Source organism: Gigantopelta aegis, chromosome 4 (genome assembly GCF_016097555.1).
Source record: "Gigantopelta aegis isolate Gae_Host chromosome 4, Gae_host_genome, whole genome shotgun sequence".
In the NCBI taxonomy this organism is placed as follows: domain Eukaryota; kingdom Metazoa; phylum Mollusca; class Gastropoda; order Neomphalida; family Peltospiridae; genus Gigantopelta; species Gigantopelta aegis.
In genome coordinates this window covers 14,790,569-14,809,120 of record NC_054702.1, presented here as the reverse complement: position 1 = coordinate 14,809,120, position 18,552 = coordinate 14,790,569, and the positions used below count along the sequence as shown (strand labels likewise).

At 36.3% G+C, this 18,552-nt stretch overlaps 1 protein-coding gene across 3 annotated transcripts in view; it reads left to right on the top strand.

Annotated features, from left to right (window-relative positions):
• Positions 1 to 18,552, top strand: part of LOC121372696 (serine/threonine-protein phosphatase 2A 56 kDa regulatory subunit delta isoform-like) — a 48,145-nt gene that overhangs the window by 21,170 nt on the left and 8,423 nt on the right. For all 3 annotated transcript variants that reach the window (XM_041499164.1, XM_041499163.1, XM_041499165.1), the window contains exons 6-14: positions 150 to 242; positions 983 to 1,113; positions 3,250 to 3,309; positions 4,079 to 4,241; positions 6,349 to 6,399; positions 7,840 to 7,959; positions 10,832 to 10,956; positions 16,696 to 16,797; positions 17,292 to 17,364. In XM_041499164.1, coding sequence (XP_041355098.1) covers positions 150 to 242; positions 983 to 1,113; positions 3,250 to 3,309; positions 4,079 to 4,241; positions 6,349 to 6,399; positions 7,840 to 7,959; positions 10,832 to 10,956; positions 16,696 to 16,797; positions 17,292 to 17,364 — 918 coding nt within the window. The remainder of the gene's footprint in view (positions 1 to 149; positions 243 to 982; positions 1,114 to 3,249; positions 3,310 to 4,078; positions 4,242 to 6,348; positions 6,400 to 7,839; positions 7,960 to 10,831; positions 10,957 to 16,695; positions 16,798 to 17,291; positions 17,365 to 18,552) is intronic.

Below are 18,552 nucleotides of genomic sequence, written 5' to 3'. Positions count from 1 at the left end.
TGCACTGGAGTTAATCCAAAGTAACTGAGCCTGGTAAACTGAGATCTATGAACAAGGACATACTGCATGTCTAAAACTTTGTCTTTTCTCTGTTAGATCAGAATTACAGCACCTGTGTTAATTTGCATTACATTATTTTTGTATTCCAGCTCGTATACGAGTTTTTTCTCCGGTTTTTGGAGTCCCCAGATTTCCAGCCAAACACTGCAAAACGGTATATAGATCAGAAGTTTGTCTTGCAGGTAAATTCATGAGAAGCATCTAATTTTATTTATTGTGTTTGATGTTGTGTTTTATTGTTTAGTTCAGTGGAAAAACTGAAAACACAATCACCAAATTGAAAATAGTATTTCTTGTCTGGACACCACTAGAGCACATTGATTTATTAATCATCGGCTATTGGATGTCAAACATTTGGTAATTTTGACATATAGTTTTAGAGAAGAAACCCGCCACATTTTTATTAGTTGCAAGGGATCTTTTATATGTACCATCCCACAGACAGGATAGCACATACCACAGCCTTTGATATACCAGTCATGGTGCACTAGGTGGAATAAAAAAATAGCCCGATGTGTCCACCGATGGGGATCGATCCCAGACCAACTGTGCATTTAGTGGGCACTTTACTACTGGGCTATGACCCTCCCCAGTTGTCTGGAGTAAATTCACATGCTACCAAATGTGGATGAATGATGTGCATACGGCGGGTGGGAGGAGTGCATATAGTACAAAATTTGTTCACAATATCCTGACTCGTCCATACAGTGCCATAAAAGTGGGGAGGCATCTCTCTAGTAGTCAGTTTGTTGAACATAATTTCTGAATTAATTATTTATTTTTAAAAAATTACGGCTTAAGTACTATTTTATTTTTTAAGTCATCCTGGGATACAGCAAACAAAAAATTGTATAAGACTGGGTTACTATTTTTGAAAAGACTTATCTCATGTCTCACATATTTTATATTTTGTTTGTTGCAGCTTCTAGATTTATTTGACAGTGAAGACCCAAGAGAAAGAGATTTCCTGAAGACTATCTTACATAGGATATATGGGAAATTCCTGGGTCTACGAGCTTACATTAGGAAACAAATCAACAATATATTTTATAGGTAGGTATTAGTGTTGTGAACTGGCTCACACTTTCATTCATGTTTCTCATCTATCACCCTCTGCCTGTCATTCTCGTTACCGTAATAAAAAAAAAAATGTCCACACCATCACCTACCTGTCTCAACTTTCTCCACGGGTGCAGTCTCTGTGTACTTGTGAATCGTTCAGGACCTGATTCATGTATTCCAAAAATGTTTGGACCCTTGATGTACAACAAGTCAGTAGTGAAACTGAAAAGACTTCCCCAGTTTAGATCAAATACATTTGGAATGTTAGTGTAGTACAAAATCGATTGGTTACATAGGTAAAAGTTATGCGGTAGAGGATTGTTAACAAACTAGCTCTCTGTCTCTCTGTCTCTGTGTCTCTCTCTCTCTCTCTCTCTCTCTCTCTCTCTCTCTCTCTCTCTCTCTCTCTCTCTCTCTCTCTCTCTCTCTCTCTCTCTCTCTCTCAGATTAACCATAAGTTAAGATTCCCAATAGCCATAGTTTAAAGTGTGTTGAGATTTGCGGGAAAGTAAATGTAGAAGATCCTCTTCTACTATTTAATGTGTCAAAATATCTGGATGTTAGACAACAAGTGACACTCTTTAAAACATGGTGCGCATGATCTTCATGGTTCACACGGTCTTGAAAAGTGCTTGAATTTAGGAGTTTGAAATGAAAAGTGCTTGAATTTCATGTCAGTGCGACTAGCGCGTCATTTTAACCAGAAATTATGGAACAATCTCGAAAGAAATTTAGCATTTTTACTTCCGTGTTCGCATTTTCATTCCAACACTCGCGACATTCCGCGACCCGAATGTACTCTGCCCATTCCGGGATAAATGCTATGTTCTGAATGCCTCAGCCGAGATTTACCGATTATTGCCTCGTTTTGAGAACTGCAAACAATAGTCAGGCGAGACGACACGGAATCACTTAGATTTTGAAGTTTTTGCAAGCACATGTTCAAATTTAAACATGCCTAGTGGAAAGTGTATTTTTAACAAAACGTGGTGTCGAAAATATGCGTGGATCAGTACTGTCTATATAAACATACATTTTCTATTAAAAAACATTGTTCGAAAAGGCTGGTTAAAGTTTGTATTTATGGTCCTTGAAAACATACGGTAGGTCCTTGAAAAGTCCTTAAAAAGTCCTTGAATTTTATGGGTCCTTGCCTGTATGAACCATGATCTTGAAAAGTTCTTGAATATTGAAGATGGGCCTGGAAAGTCCTCGAAAATTTCATTGGGCCTTGAAAAGTACTTGATTTTCATACATGTGCCTTGAAAAGTACTTGATTTTACATGAAACCTAATAGAATGTTTATAAAAATGAATTGAATCGTAACTGGAATGAATTTTGGGAGAAATTCCGGATTAAAAAATATATACTGATTGATCGTTTTATCACTGTCCATGAAATCCGAATTTATTTCCGTTTGTTTGTTTCTGAGTTTACACAACTTCGCAAAACCTTTCAAAGCTGCTCACACATTCATTTATCTTTTATTTTAATATAACAAACTTTCCAAGTTCTCCCACGATTTCAGTCTGTTTCGACCCTTTCTGTCAGTTTCCTCCAACTCTGTCTTCTGAGCTGTCCACACCATCGCCTACCTGTCTTAACTTCCTCCACGGGTGCAATCTCTGTGTATTTCCCTGCACCCACCTGGCATCCTCATCCTCTGCTGCTAATAAAGCTGGTCTGGCACTAATTAACGACCGCCGGTAGTAGGGGTGTATAGTAGGTGGTTACAAGTGCCTCTTAACAGTGCCAGAAGTAGTTACTGAACACTCCCCGAAGCGGTCAGACTAAGCTCACAGTAATAGCTGATGGGGAATGGCAGGTGTGTGGCACAGATAGCCACAAGAGACAAGCACCTGTTGCGGTTGGAGAGACAAGTACTGGGATTTGGAGGTAGATGGCAAAAGAAGTTGAAAGATAGAAGTTGTCAGGAAGAAATAAGATGGAATTCACAGGAGAAAAAAGAAAGGGTGCAGTGGGATAAAAACAAAAGAGAAAACAAGATGACTTCACTAAAAGTGAAAGATTTTCTTAAATTTGAAGTTGTTATTTTCACAAGCTGCAGTTAATGGATTTGCTGGACATATTTCAGTCTCTAATGATATAAAAATTTTTCCTTTTTAGGTTTATTTATGAAACAGAGCATCATAATGGAATAGCAGAGTTGTTAGAAATTTTGGGAAGGTGAGTTGGTTTTTTGAACTGATGTTAACAGCCCCTATAGTCTGACCCATCATTCTATAAAAAAAAAATGTATATAATTTCAGTTTAGTTTAATGTAAGAAAAAAAGTAAAAGTGTTCTGGAAATAACAAAAAAAAAACTATTTGTGTGTGCAACTTACAAATCAATCGGCTCAGAAATAAATAATTTATAGTAAATTGCATAGTATGAAAAAAGGTGTTCCCTGTGGGACGGACTTTAGGTTTCTATTGAGATCATTGTTGACATCTTTGAACCTATGCTAGGGTGGGATGAAGCTCAGTGGTAGAGTGCTCGCCTGAGTTGCGATGGTTGTGTGGGGCTATAGTTTGTGAGAAAACTAATATAAAAGATCCTTTTGTACAATTTGATAGCCTATGTGTCAAAACATCTGAATGTTAGACAAGTGGCACTCTTTAAAATGTGCTGAGGTGTTGTGAAACATGCATTCCTTTTATTATGTACACTACTATGATGTTACTGACAGTCACAGATATAGGATTCAGGGGCCTAGCTTCCATATATGCAGGTACTTACACAGCTGCGTACCACCTGAGATTACAAATTTGTTTTTATGTGTTTTATGCCAAAAAAGTCTGTGTACCACCTGAAAATCACAATCTAGGCCCCTGGGATTACACAGGTAATGGTTTTTGTTTTGTTTTTTAATTTACAATATAAATGAAACTTAAATTTTTAGTGGTGGTTTTTTGTAGTTGTTTTTGTAATCTGTTTTTATGTTTTATTTTCAGTATAATCAATGGCTTTGCCCTTCCCTTGAAAGAGGAGCACAAGGTATTTTTGTTGAAAGTATTACTGCCCCTGCATAAGGTGAAGTCTCTGAGTGTGTACCACCCGCAGCTGGCCTACTGTGTGGTACAGTTCTTGGAGAAGGATCCCAGTCTCACTGAGCCGGTGAGTTGCTTCTTAACCTAATTAAACACAAACATGACAATCATGACAGTATCAATGTGATACCCATTTCAAAAATAAAACATGCACAAAATTACACCACATACTGAAATAACAGTAATTGGTCAGCATTTCAGATTAAAATTTATTTTATGAAAACAGATGTCACCATTTTGGAGTAGCTATCACTTTCGCTTGCCCGTCATTCCACTGACACTAGTTGAAGGAGAGTATTATTTAGCTCTCTTTAGCCCATGAATTAATTTAGTTTTTATTCAATTGAATATCAATGCTCAATGTGGTAATTAATATCTTAAAAGGCTCCCCATAATCTAAGTTAGGGGTACTCTTTGTCACTCTCCTCTATTTACTTTTTACGGAAAAAGAGAGAAGAAGAAGCTGGAATCTGATGTTTCCGAAATAAATAGAAACATAAGGTTGCTAACCAGGAAACATTCTACAGCCATCAGGGCTGTTTGTCCCGGACAGGGGTTAATGGTTGGTTGTTAGTGGTCAGCAAGAGAGAACCCAGGTTCAGTGGCCACACACCTCCCAATCTGACATTCAGACTCAACTCTTGATTGGATTCTTGCTAAACCACAAAATAACCAAGGGCAAAGAGTTTGCCATAATCCTCAGTAATGGCATGATAAAGTGATGCTGAACATTAACAAATAAAAACAGTTGCTGTAATAGGAGTACATAACAATTGCCCCGAGACTCGTGTTTTTGAGTTGTTGTTTTTTCTCAAAATATAATCTATCTTGTTTTCTCTTTTAAATCCATGGTTGAAAGTTTACTGGCATATGCCGGATTTTCCGGGTCTCGAAGGGTTGTTTTTCCAAATTGTGTAAATCCGTTAAGATTTTCAGGGTGGGGTAGGGAGGTATGACCCAACTCCTCCGATTTTTTATAGATAATTTCTCAAAGTTCAACAAAAAGTCTGATTCCACAACCAATTTTTAGTTACGATTCATTCCGAGAAGGTCCCCCGATCTAGCAGGTGCACGTTTCAGTAGGTGCGCATTTGTTGTTTGCGGAGATCGCCGATCCTTCCGTTCGATTCTGGCAAAACTGTCTCATTGCAATCAACATTAAACGGACTGGCCTCGGTGGCATCGTGGTTAGGCCATCTGTCAACAGGCTGGTAGGTACTGGGTTCGGATCTCAGTCGAGGCATGGTATTTTTAATCCAGATACCGACTCCAAACCCTGAGTGAGTGCTCCGCAAGGCTCAATGGGTAGGTGTAAACCACTTGCACCGACCAGTGATCCATAACTGGTTCAACAAAGGTCATGGTTTGTGCTATCTTGCCTGTGGGAAGTGCAAATAAAAGATCCCTTGCTGCTAATTGGAAAGAGTAGCCCATGAATTGGCGACAGCGGGTTTCCTCTCAAAATCTGTGAGGTCCTTAACCATATGTCTGACGCCATATAACCGTAAATAAAATGTGTTGAGTGTGTCGTTAAATAAAACATTTCTTTCTTTTTTCTTTTCAACATTCAATGGAAAACACCAAATCGCAGTCCTGTCAAATGAGATCGAGAAAACAAATAAGGTCATGACCTGTATACGTCATTGTCATTTGTTTAAAACAATACTTTTGTTTGGCTTGCTTGATTTAGCCACCCAATGAATTAGCGTGTCTTTAATTGTTTTAGGATCACTCAAAAAAATGTCCTATACAAAATCGTTTGACGAGAAAACCAAAAAACGCTTTTGCCTGCGGGCTATAACATGACGGACTTGGAAAAGGAATCTAAAAACAAGTGGAGGTGGGAATGGTTGTTTGAGGTTGACAAAGGTGGTGATAGGGAAATTGACTTTAAAAACCCGATATTGCAGGAGTTGCATTTTGTGAATGAAAAGTTATTTTTATTCCCATAACCCTTTGACTTCCTTAAATCTCAGGAGCTTCCAGGACCTCTGGCCCCCCCAGCCAGGTCTTTGCCCCCAGCAATGTTTTTAGTTTTTTTCAAAATTTTCAACTTTCACACATGTAAATCTTAGTAACATAGCAGTAGTTTAAAATGTGCTGAGATGTGGTAAAATATTCCTTACCTTTTCTGTGACTGTTGTGTGAATTTAATATCGTTTTAATTTTGTCAGGTTATCATGGGACTGTTAAAGTACTGGCCCAAGGTGCATAGCCCAAAAGAGGTAAGTACATGAAGCATAGCGATGTAGCATGATTACAAAATCAATATGAAATGACATACACAGTCTTTAAGCTAAGCCAAGAAAAATATTAACTCTTTGACAGTTGGGGTGGGGTTTTTTTTTGAAAATGTGTAACTAATAGTTTGACTGACAACACTCTCCACAGTAAAGGCTTGTTAAATGGCAAATTTATTGTGTAATAATACTTGTCAGTTTAAACTTCAGTTCATATTTGATGACTTGGCAAGTTTATATTAAAATGAGTACATGTCTGTACCATGCAACAAAATAATTAGTGTAGTGGCAGCAGTGATCATGATGAAGTGGATCACATTCAGCAATTGGCAATTAATTATTCATTAAATTGATTAAAAGTATCTCATTTGATACTCTGTAGTGTGACCTGTTTTATAGTTTTATCATGTATGGGCATGGGCAAGACATGATGAGTAAACAAATTGTTATATTTTAGGTCAGTGACACAAAATATAAAGCTTGACTCAACTTCTGCAGGCTAGATTTTCAATTAGATATATTTTTATATTGCTAGTTTCAATACAGTACATACAAATGGACCGTTGTGTCGTGATAAACATGATTAAACTTTATTTACGAATTAGTGTTGAACAAAGCTTTATTAACTAGACAAAATAATTGATGTCTTGTAAAACATAATGCAAAACATTTGCTAGATTAATCATACAAATGTGTATGACAAAACTGGATTAAATATGATTTGCTAATTCTTTGTGCTGGATTGCATGATATTTAATTGGGTACTGCCTTAAGAAATAGAATTATCCTGTTCATGTTGAATGGTAAATGTGATTTGCCATAGACTTGACACTTTCGCTATTCTAACCTTTGTAGGATAAAAGGGTGAGCTAAGTATTGTGACACAAATATTTCTTTCCTTGCATGATACAGGTTCTGACATCTTCTGACAGTACTTGGTAACTAGTTATTCTGTGTGTCTACAGGTGATATTCTGACAGTACAAAGTTATTCGGTAACTAGTTATTCTCTGTGTCTACAGGTGATGTTCCGACAGTACCAAGTTGTTCAGTAACTAGTTATTCTCTGTGTCTACAGGTGATGTTCCGACAGTACCAAGTTATTCAGTAACTAGTTATTCTCTGTGTCTACAGCCCCTGCGTGTGCTGTAACCTCACCGTGGTGCAGGGGTGTAACATTCTCTTTGAGAATGGCCAATACAGCACAAAATTTAAGTTTTTAGTAAAATTCAGTATCCGTAAAATTCTGTGATATTTGTGTTTTTGCACAGTTATTTACACTGTTTTTGTTTAAGTCTTGAATTTTTATATTGATGTTGATCATCACTTTATTTATTTGCATTACCATAGTTTGACACCCAATAGCCGATGTATTTTTCGTTCTGGGGTGTCGTTAAACATTCATTCATTCATTCTGTGTTTACAGGTGATGTTCCTGAACGAGCTAGAGGAGATCCTTGATGTGATAGAACCAATTGAGTTTGTAAAAGTTATGGTGCCACTCTTCAAGCAACTTGCAAAATGTGTTTCCAGTCCACACTTTCAGGTATGGCTCGGTGATAAAGTGGTCATCTGAGGTGCCATAGGTCTTGGGATCGATGTCCCTCGGATGGCCCTCTTTTCTTTTCTTTTTCCTCTTTTTGTTTTCAAACCCATCTTAACCAGTGCCTGGTATCTCACGCCTTTGTTCATGTTGTCATGTATGTGTGAAAGTGTATCTATAAAAGATATCTTGCTGTTAGTTGGTAGGAGTAGCCTATGTGATGGCAGTGAGTTTACTCACGCCATCTACACCTAGTGTCACACCAAATAGTCATAATTTGAAAATGCTGAGTGTTTCTTTAAGCAAACATTCCTTTCATTTTTTTGTAAAAGGGGTGTTTGGGTGGACTTGTGATGGCTAGGATCAGGATAGCTTAATTCTGTGGTAAAATGCTCACTTGACATGCAGTCGATCTAGGGTCGATCCCTGTCGGTGGGCCCATTGGGTTATTCTCATGACAGCCAGGGAACCACGACCATGATATGTGCTATCCTATCTGGGATGGTGCATATAAAAGATCCCTTGCTACTAATGGAAAAATTTAGCAGGTTTCCTCTCTAAGACTGCATAATTTTTTTTCAAATAACCGATAATTAATAACTCAGTATGCTCTAGTGGTGGTGTTATGCAAAACAAAGTAACTTTTTATTCTGTTTTAGTCATGATAGCAGGTGTAGTGCAGTTGTAGGGCACATATATGTGAGAATCGGAACAGCAGTTATTATAGGAGATATCTGTTTAAAACACGCTCTGGTGTTTTACAGTAGTAATAGATTTTTAGTCATAAAATCGACAGATTGCTATATGGGTACATGCACTGGAATGTATGGAGAAGTGGTGAAACGACACAGATGAAAGAAAATATCAGTCGAGAACATGGTGAAGAAAAAGTCAACACAAAATAAAATAAAAACATTTGAATAGTAGTCACTACAAGTGAAATCTAGAAAACATGAGATGATGAAAGTTAGAAAAGATAGAAACAGAGGCACTTGCCAAAGATGAGATGCAAACCTGTGAACAATGTGAGTGAATTGGACTGCATACAGATTGCATTGGTTCAAGAAAGTGTCGAAGGGATAAGTTGTTGCAAAAGGTTAAAGAAACAACGAGCATATACTCCATTTTTGAACAAAATAATTTGTCACAAATTCAATAAACTGCCTTTTGAATATTACATGTGTCTGTTAAACTAATTGTAATTGATGACTTTTCTTTCTTGGTACAACAGCTATGACAATTTTGTATATGTTATGTATTGACTTGGTATTGGTTGATGACAAATGTGTTTTGTTCATTACCTAGTTATATCTCGTTGATGTCAGTTGTGTTACGTTGATGACAGTAATGATCTTAACCTTATGCATGATCCAAATTTGGTATTTGACCCTTTAGGTTATTTCGAATTCTAAGTACTGCCTCACAGTTGGTACCTCAAAGATCATGGTATGGGTATGGGAATTCTTGAGGCGTCCTTAAATAAAGCTTTGTTTGTTTGGTGTGTGACTCTTGAGTGCGTCTTTGACAGGTAGCTGAGCGGGCGCTGTACTACTGGAATAATGAGTACATCCTCAGTCTGATCAGCGACAATGTTTGTAGCACTCTTCCCCTCATGTTTCCAGCCCTGTATAAGACAAAGCACCACTGGAACAAGTAAGGACGTGCCGCCTGCATGACATGTTATTCTCGTTACTCAACACCCGACCGCTGTGTCGTGTCTTCTCAGAAACGTCAACCCTGCCTTTCTTTATTTATATATATATATTTATTTATTTTCATTCTGTTTTATCTCGGTGTTGAATACAAATCAAGAAAATTTATTTCATGATGTTGATATGATGTTCCAAAAATAAAAATTATGTTTTGTTTTTTGACAATACCATTGTGGTTTGTCATTATCAATAGCTTTGTTAAATTAAAATTTTTACAATGTTCATTTTAATATATTTTTTAAAAGAACACTTAAAATATCATTAATATTTAACATTTAAAAGCAATAAATCTTAGATACAAAATATCATTTGAAAAGCAATCTTGTCAAACATCATGATAATAATTTTGTTGTTTGTAAACTTGTGTCCAAACACCGATTTGATTGGAATGTATGTTTATTTACATTTGGTGGTCTTTGTGATTTGCATGAGATAAAAGCCTGTCTTCGTCTTCAGTTTAATCTCACTGAAATCAGACCTTACAGGCCAAATGAATATGAGGTTTCTATCAATAGATCTAATCACCAATGCCATCCCATGTCCAGGTGACCTTTTATTCAACAAACCAAAATGGCACTAGCATACATCTTATGGAATTTTCACCTTTGGATTATCCGATGAAAGGTTACTTGATGCCATACTTATATTAGGTTTTGAAATTTAGACGTTAATAAAGGCTGAGAGTCTCCCAGGCTTATAAATCCAGACTCAAGACTAGCACCAAAATGTACATTCTTTGGAACATGGGTGAGACTTTATCTCAAGTTGGGGTCTAGTCATTATAGTTTTATTAGCATAGGTGCAGACTGGAAGACTAAATTCCCAGGGGCTATCTCTTCTTCAGCTGCAAATTTAAAAACAGTTGGCAAATGTTCTTTTAATTTGGCAAAATAATTTCAGGTAATGATTGATATTTTGTGAGAAAATACCTGGATTCTGTCGTTTTTTAAGTTTAATAATTTGACATGTTTCTCCTCTCCCCATGCTGGCCCTGAACTTTAAAAGATTTGTAACTGGGGTCTGACAGGCAACGGTGTTGGTTCATATCAGATCTATTGACACAGACTGTGTGGAGTGGCAGTAAGATCGGATTTTAGTGAGGTCGTCTTCAGTTTAATCCTCATTATGTTTTTTGTCATCAGTTTTCTTTTCTGTTTATGCAGGTTGCTGAGCGAGCACTCTATTTTTGGAATAATGAATACATCCTCAGCTTGATTAGTGACAATGCCACTGCGATATTGCCGCTTATGTTTCCAGCTTTGTTTAAGAGCAAAGAACATTGGAACAAGTAAGCATGCTTTGGGCTGGAACGTTTACACATTTTATGTGCATTTCGTACATGTGCAGCTGTGTGTCACCAGTTGAGTTTTTATGTTACACCGAATGTGCATCTTGGTACACTTATTTGCAGAATATTTTGTTTTGGGAAGCAGACAACGAAATAAGTCTAGAATGCTCATTCAGGTGCTGTGCATATTTCTATGCCTGGAGCAAATGACATGTTTGGAGGTTCTGTATATTATCAAATTATATCAGTTAAATAATTTAAATTTGTTATGGATCTAACATTGTTTGCAAATGTATTTTTAAGCATTTTTTAAAATATGTGGTTCTAAGGTGGAAGTGATGTCGATGGAGATATAGAGAATAAGATGTACACATTGTAGACGATTTATCTTGAAGCAAGTAGGTACCAAATATATCTTAACAAGCAAAAGCGAGTCAAATATATACTTTTGGGAACGACAAGTTATAAGATAAATCATCCCCAGTGGGAACGAGTGTATTTTTCTATTGCTTACACACCCTTAAAAAGTCATTTTAAATATAGTTTAACTGGAAAACACTAAACAGAAAGCCTCAGCATGAAGTGTATATGTTAATTATGTCATAGACATAAATGACACACTTGGGTCATGACTTCAGAACAGCCAGTCACAAGTCTCAGAAGTGATCTACACCATATGTTGACTAAATATTGATCTACAATGGGTCGTCCCTTACATATGTGTGTACAATTTTGAGATAAGTAGGTGGCTGTATGAGATACGTAGGTGGCTGTTTGAGATAAGTAGGTGGCTGTATGAGATAATTAGGAAGCTGTTTGAGATAAGTAGGTGGCTGTTTGAGATAAGTAAGTGGCTGTATGACTTAAGTAGGTGGCTGTATGAGATAAGTAATAAGCTGTTGGCTGTATGAAATAAGTAGGTAGGTGGCTGTATGAGATAAGTAGGTAGGTGGCTGTATGACATCAGTAGGTAGGTGGCTGTATGACATCAGTAGGTAGGTGGCTGTATGAAATCAGTAGGTAGGTGGCTGTATGAGATCAGTAGGTAGGTGGCTGTATGACATCAGTAGGTAGGTGGCTATATGAAATCAGTAGGTAGGTGGCTGTATGACATCAGTAGGTAGGTGGCTGTATGACATCAGTAGGTAGGTGGCTATATGAAATCAGTAGGTAGGTGGCTGTATGACATCAGTAGGTAGGTGGCTGTATGAAATCAGTAGGTACGTGGCTGTATGAGATCAGTAGGTGTCTGTATGAGATCAGTAGGTAGTGGCTGTATGACATCAGTAGGTGTCCGTATAAGATCAGTAGGTAGTGGCTGTATGACATCAGTAGGTGTCTGTATGAGATCAGTAGGTAGGTGGCTGTATGAAATCAGTAGGTAGGTGGCTGTATGAAATCAGTAGGTAGGTGGCTGTATGAGATCAGTAGGTAGGTGGCTGTATGAAATCAGTAGGTAGTGGCTGTATGACATCAGTAGGTGTCTGTATGAGATCAGTAGGTAGTGGCTGTATGACATCAGTAGGTGTCTGTATGAGATCAGTAGGTAGGTGGCTGTATGAAATCAGTAGGTAGGTGGCTGTATGAAATCAGTATGTAGGTGGCTGTATGAGATCAGTAGGTGGCTGTATGAGATCAGTAGGTAGGTGGATGTATGAGATCAGGTGACTGTATGATGACCTGTTATAGATAGAAATATGAGATTTATTTACAATTTTACTGCAAAACATATGTAATATGAAACAGACTATAACACCAAGTTGGATATTGAACACCCCTGAGACCACCTCTCTGCTTAGCTTAGTAGTTGTGATTTCACCTGTCAAGTGTAATCAATATAAACCTGGGAGTTATAGTCTGTTCCAAATTACATATGTTTTGCAGTAAAATTGTAAATAAATCTCATATTTCTATCTATAACAGGTAATTTATTGTCATTTTTTCTACCGGTTTGAATACCATAACAGGTCATGATAATACTGACACATATGGTTTTTATTCCAGGGATTTTCATAACCAATATATAAGACTGAAAAATCACCTGGGTATAATTTTGATTAGTACTTTAGGTGGCTGTATGAGATCAGTAGGTAGCTGTATGAGATCAGTAAGTAGTGGCTGTATGATATCAGGTGGCTGTATGACATCAGTAGGTAGGTGGCTGTATGAGATAAGTAGGTGGCTGTATGGGATCAGTAGGTAGGTGGCTGTATGAGATAAGTAGGTGGCTGTATCTACTGAATGTGGTGTATAATTGTGGCAGTGGAGGCAGCAGTAGCTGGTTTTGAGAATCAGTTGGAATTTCGATTATACAATCGGTTAAAATTATAAGAACTTCACATATCAATACCATCATTCAAACTGTAGGAATCGGTTATGGATTTTTATAATCAATTATTACATCGGTAGAGCCCCACCAATCAATTTTGTAATATAATCGATCCATGTAACCTCGTTAGCAAAATCGTAAAATATTGATTTGAAAATCTTGACGGTTCATATACAAGTGTATTGTTCATAAAAGTAATGGGGACTGGACGTAGGCCAGTGGTAAAGCACTGATCTGATGCAAGGTTGGTCTAGGATCAATCCCTGTCTGTGGGCCCATTGTTATGAGTCTATGAGACACGAAATACAGTGATCTCATGGCCGTTAGTTGTGGGATGTATCAGACCCAAAAATATATCCAACTAAAGGAAATACAACAAATCAAATGAATAAGTTGGTAAGAAATAAACTTTACTTTAAAGAAAAGCTGCTTCTTTTTAAACACCCCCCCCCCCCCCCCCCCACCACCACCACCACCATCACCAAAAACCTTGATTTGTTTCATTAACATTACATAATAGGAATCATACTGCCATAAATAGAGAATGTTTTTGGAGACCAATTACAACAGAATAATTTGCTAAAAATGTTACAAATTAGATCCAAAAAGACAATAGTACTCGGGTAAATAACTGTTAGGGCGCTTAAGTAATTCTTTTCACTTATGAGTTTGGAAAAAGTGAGAATAGATATTGTTTTATGCGTGAGACAGCCATGCTGTGAAAGACATCTTATAAAAATATGTATACATTTATGTGCTTGTGTGTTGTTTCAGTGAAAAATTAACAAAGCTTGATGTGATTAATAATAATACATTAATCAGTTCTTGAAGTTCATAGGCAAAAATAATTGATGTCCACACAAACTTTAGTTTTAATTAAAAATGTTTATAGATAATACAAATTCAAGACTTGCCTAAGTTATTTTTGCTTATATACAAGTAAACTTAAAACTACATTCCCTGGCTCAATCCCCATTGGCAGGTATACAAAAAGATCATGGTATGTGATATCCTGTCTGTGGGATGGTACATATAAATGATGCCTTGCTAAAAAAAAATGTAGCGGGTTTCCAAGGCGCGTGTGCAGGGATTTCAGCGGGGTTGGGATTATAGACTGTGTTGAGCAAAGTTTATATGGGGCCATGCTCTCCCCCCCCCCCCCCCCCCCCCCCCCCCAAAAAAAAATACATTTCAATTTTTTTTAAGCTTGGGCATGTAAGGGTTTTGACCTCTAATACCCTCCCCCTGCACATGCACCCGATTCCTCTCTAAGATTATATGTCAAAATTACCAAATGTTAGACATCCAACAGCAGATGGAAGGAAGGATAGGATATGTTTTATTTAACGAAGCACTCAACACATTTTATTTATGGTTGTATGGAGTCTGATGATTATTAAATCAATATGCTTTATCTTTGATGTCGTTAAACACCCCCCCCCCCCCCCCAACTTTACCCTTTCCAAACGAAATAATATTTAACACGTAAAATTAAGGAGTGAAAACGTCTACTTTAGTATATATATATTTTTTAATATATACATGATTAATGTGTTACTAGTATACAAACTAAACTTTGAAAGTTCTACTAACACTTTATAAAATATCAATTCTGAAATAGGAAGGTACGACTGTCGATAATACGTTGTCAAGATCAAACCGGTTTTAACTAAAGACTCTAGTACTGTATCCTCAACCGAACGTTCTTCGTACAGCACAAGATTTCTCTCTTAATTTTTTGAGACGAACCCTACATTTTGAAATCGGCAAACACACGTGTTAACTGAAACTGACAACAGGCTGTCGTTTGTGCTTTGCCAAGCTATGGCGGCACAGGCGACGAATCAAGCGTATACATTTGACGATATCCGTTCATAGCGAACACACACGACTTTTTAAAAAGTGCATTTGAGCTTGTATTTCACATTTGTACATGATGTTATAATATGGTAACCAGAGAATGTAACTTTAAGGAATTATTCACTGCATGTGTAATCTGATCATGTACTAAAGTGCAAAGTGTGTTGATAGCGTTATACTCAGTTATGTGCTCAGTTGAGTACAAAGCTTACAAATAAGAAAAGCTTATAAATAAGATCAGAGGTTACAATGAAACAGTCTTTGTTATTTTTGCTTTGCTATATCCCACTGTGAACTTTATTGTACGTTTGGAGTTGTTTGTATGTGACTTGAGCACTGTTATTTCTTTGGCATTGTGCAATACTTCATGTACTTGTTGCGTCTGTTTGAATTATGTTTTTATGTGTTTATCAATGACAGATTCTTTCAAGTTATGACTTTAAAATTATCACTTTGATTTAATTTTTATATTTGGATAAAATCATATTACTGAAAATGCTAAAAACAAAATATATATATATATATATAAAAAATAAAATAGAATACTGAAGAATTAAAATTATAAAACTGAACTTAAATTTTTTCTTGTCTTTGTACTTCCAGTACTAGATAACATCTTTCTGATAATTTACGGTGTTAAATCACATCATTAACCTGATAACGCTTGTTGCTATAACCATATATAACATCACATTATTATCAGGTCACTTGAAAGTGATTTCAGTAGAGCTGGGTTGCTATTCTTTAAGATATAAAAAAAAAACCCATTTAGATGAAACAAGTAGTTTCTCTTAAGGTAGCTCATAGAGCAGTGTCTGACATCATGCATTTGTGGACAATAGCATGTGCTGTTTACACATGGTCAACCTGGTGAGGTCGATAGTAATCGGGGAAGCAACTAGTGTCCCATGACCGTTACATCAAAAAGAAAAGCTATAGCACGTGCTGTCCTCCCTGGGAAAGTGCTTATAAAAGATCTTTGCTGTTTGGTTTTTCTTACACACCCATGTAAGAAATAACCCGTTGTAGATTAACTTCATCTCCAACATGTGTTTGAGCTCGCTTGTGATTGGATATTATGGGGTCATGACCCCAGTGTCCCAAGTAACCATTAACACATAACGTCATGTTAGAATGTCATGTGTGTGTCTATGATGTCGTTAACTTGCACATTTCACTTTTAATGTTCAGTCGTTTTGTTTATTGCTTATCTGTTAAACTATATTAAAAATTACTTTTTCAGTGTGTGTAAGAAATAGAATACTACACTCATACCTGTTGGAGATTATTTATCTTACAACTCGTGGTTTCCAACTATATCATAAGATAAAGCATCTACAATGTATTATTATATATGGTGCTAGTGGGTTTCTTGTCATTTTCTAGACTGTCGCAGAAACAATCAAATGTGACCATGAGATACAAATTAATTTGAGCCACCACAAATCTCAAAGTAAAGCAAATATTTAAAAATTGTTTTAAAAATATGTGACTATGTTTGAAGCTGTGATGTTAAACTATGTGACATTGTTTGATCTCATTTGTTGCAGAACGATACACGGGCTCATCTACAATGCACTCAAGTTATTTATGGAAATGAACCAGAAACTGTTTGATGACTGTACGCAGCAGTTCAAAGCTGAGCGGCAAAAGTAAGGAGTTATAGACATTCGTACAGTTACACGCACATGCACGCGCACACACACACAGAGGGAGAGAGAAATAGACACATACACAGACAGACACACAGAGATGAGGGAGCAAGGACCTGTTGCTGTAACATAGGCTACTCTTATTGAAAAGAAAAGGAATATTTTATATTTCCATAGAAAGCCTTTGGGGCAGATGGGAAGAGAAAGAAACGGAGAGAGAGATAGAAGGATGGAGGGAGTGGGGGAGAGACAGACGGGCAAACAGTGTTAGTTCATGATTAAGTATTCAGCAGCAAAGAAGTGAAAATACAGTGAAATTAGAACCTATATATTAATATAGTAATACATTAGAATGCACCCCAACAACAACAAAAAAGAAAATCCAAATGAAAAAAGCGTCGCTAAGTATCTATCTTTTACTTGTATGCATAAAAGAAGACACTCTGGTTTTTATGAAAACATTTATTTCTACACATCTTACATCGTATTTGCAGAGAAAAGGAGAAGAACAAGCAAAGGGATGAAGCGTGGAATAAAATAAACACTTTAGCAGCAAAAAATCCCCAAGTGAGTTTGGACAGATACTTGGATCGTTTTGCTTGCATGTTGTTGTATTCTTGATTCAGTTGGAGTTGTTCTGGTTTGTTTCGTTACTCTTCACATTAGTACAGAATGCAATGGAAGCTGAACAACTACTGATATAAACATTTAACTTTCTGTTCGTTTTTTTGTTATTTTTCATAGGTCATTTGTTTACATTCAGCATTGCATGGAGGCTAGAATAAAATTCTGTATTTTATTAGAAACCCTTATGCAAGTTAACTAAATTAAATTAGTTTTAAGATTGTGGCTATTTGGCTATTAATTAGTTGCATGTAGTATGTTTGCATATAGGTTTATGGAAGTTGAGAGACAAACTGATCAGAAAATGAAATATGACTAATGCATAGAACAGCTTTTTATCTATTGGAATTAGAGTGGAGAAAATCACAAAAATTTACAAAATGGCTATAAACATACATTTTGTAAAAACAGGTTATCTAATTTGTAGAAATATTATGCTTAAATTAATGTGTATTTGGGAATAACTAAATAATTATAATTTACGAATGAAAACAAGTTTAACATTTTCAGCTTCATAGTCCTAGTATTTTCATTTTCAATATTGCTTTCGAGTTTAAATTAATTCTATTCTCCTAGGACTAACTTTAATTTTCAAATACCATTTTATTATGTTGTGTGTTGACAAATTTTCATTTTGATACATTGCTTTCGTTTAATTTGGTGCTTGTAAACAAAAATGATATTAAAAAATATATATATATACCACTGAGAAGGTACTCTGCGTCAAATGTGTACTAAAATTGACAGTCGACATACAGTCTCGTTCTACTACACCTAGATGTCTAGATATCTTCTAGGATCTTCCAAGAAAGTCAGCAGTGGTCATGTGGACAAATTCACCAACGGAAGAAAATCTTGAAATGTTGGGGCAGAAATAACGCTTAAAGAAATATTATCAATACACAACATAATGAACTGATTTTGTGCAAAATTCTAGTGCTCTGCCTTACTTTTTTGAAAAACTATACGTCAAAAAGTGGAAGTTTTAATATTTTTTTCTTTGAACTTCACCAAAATAGATGTACTGAAGTTTAAAAAAAATAAAAATAATAACATCCAGTCCATTAATAACAAAAACGTTTTGATGAATTAACGAGTGGGAAAGTACAAGAAGGCCGTGTTTTTGGTTTG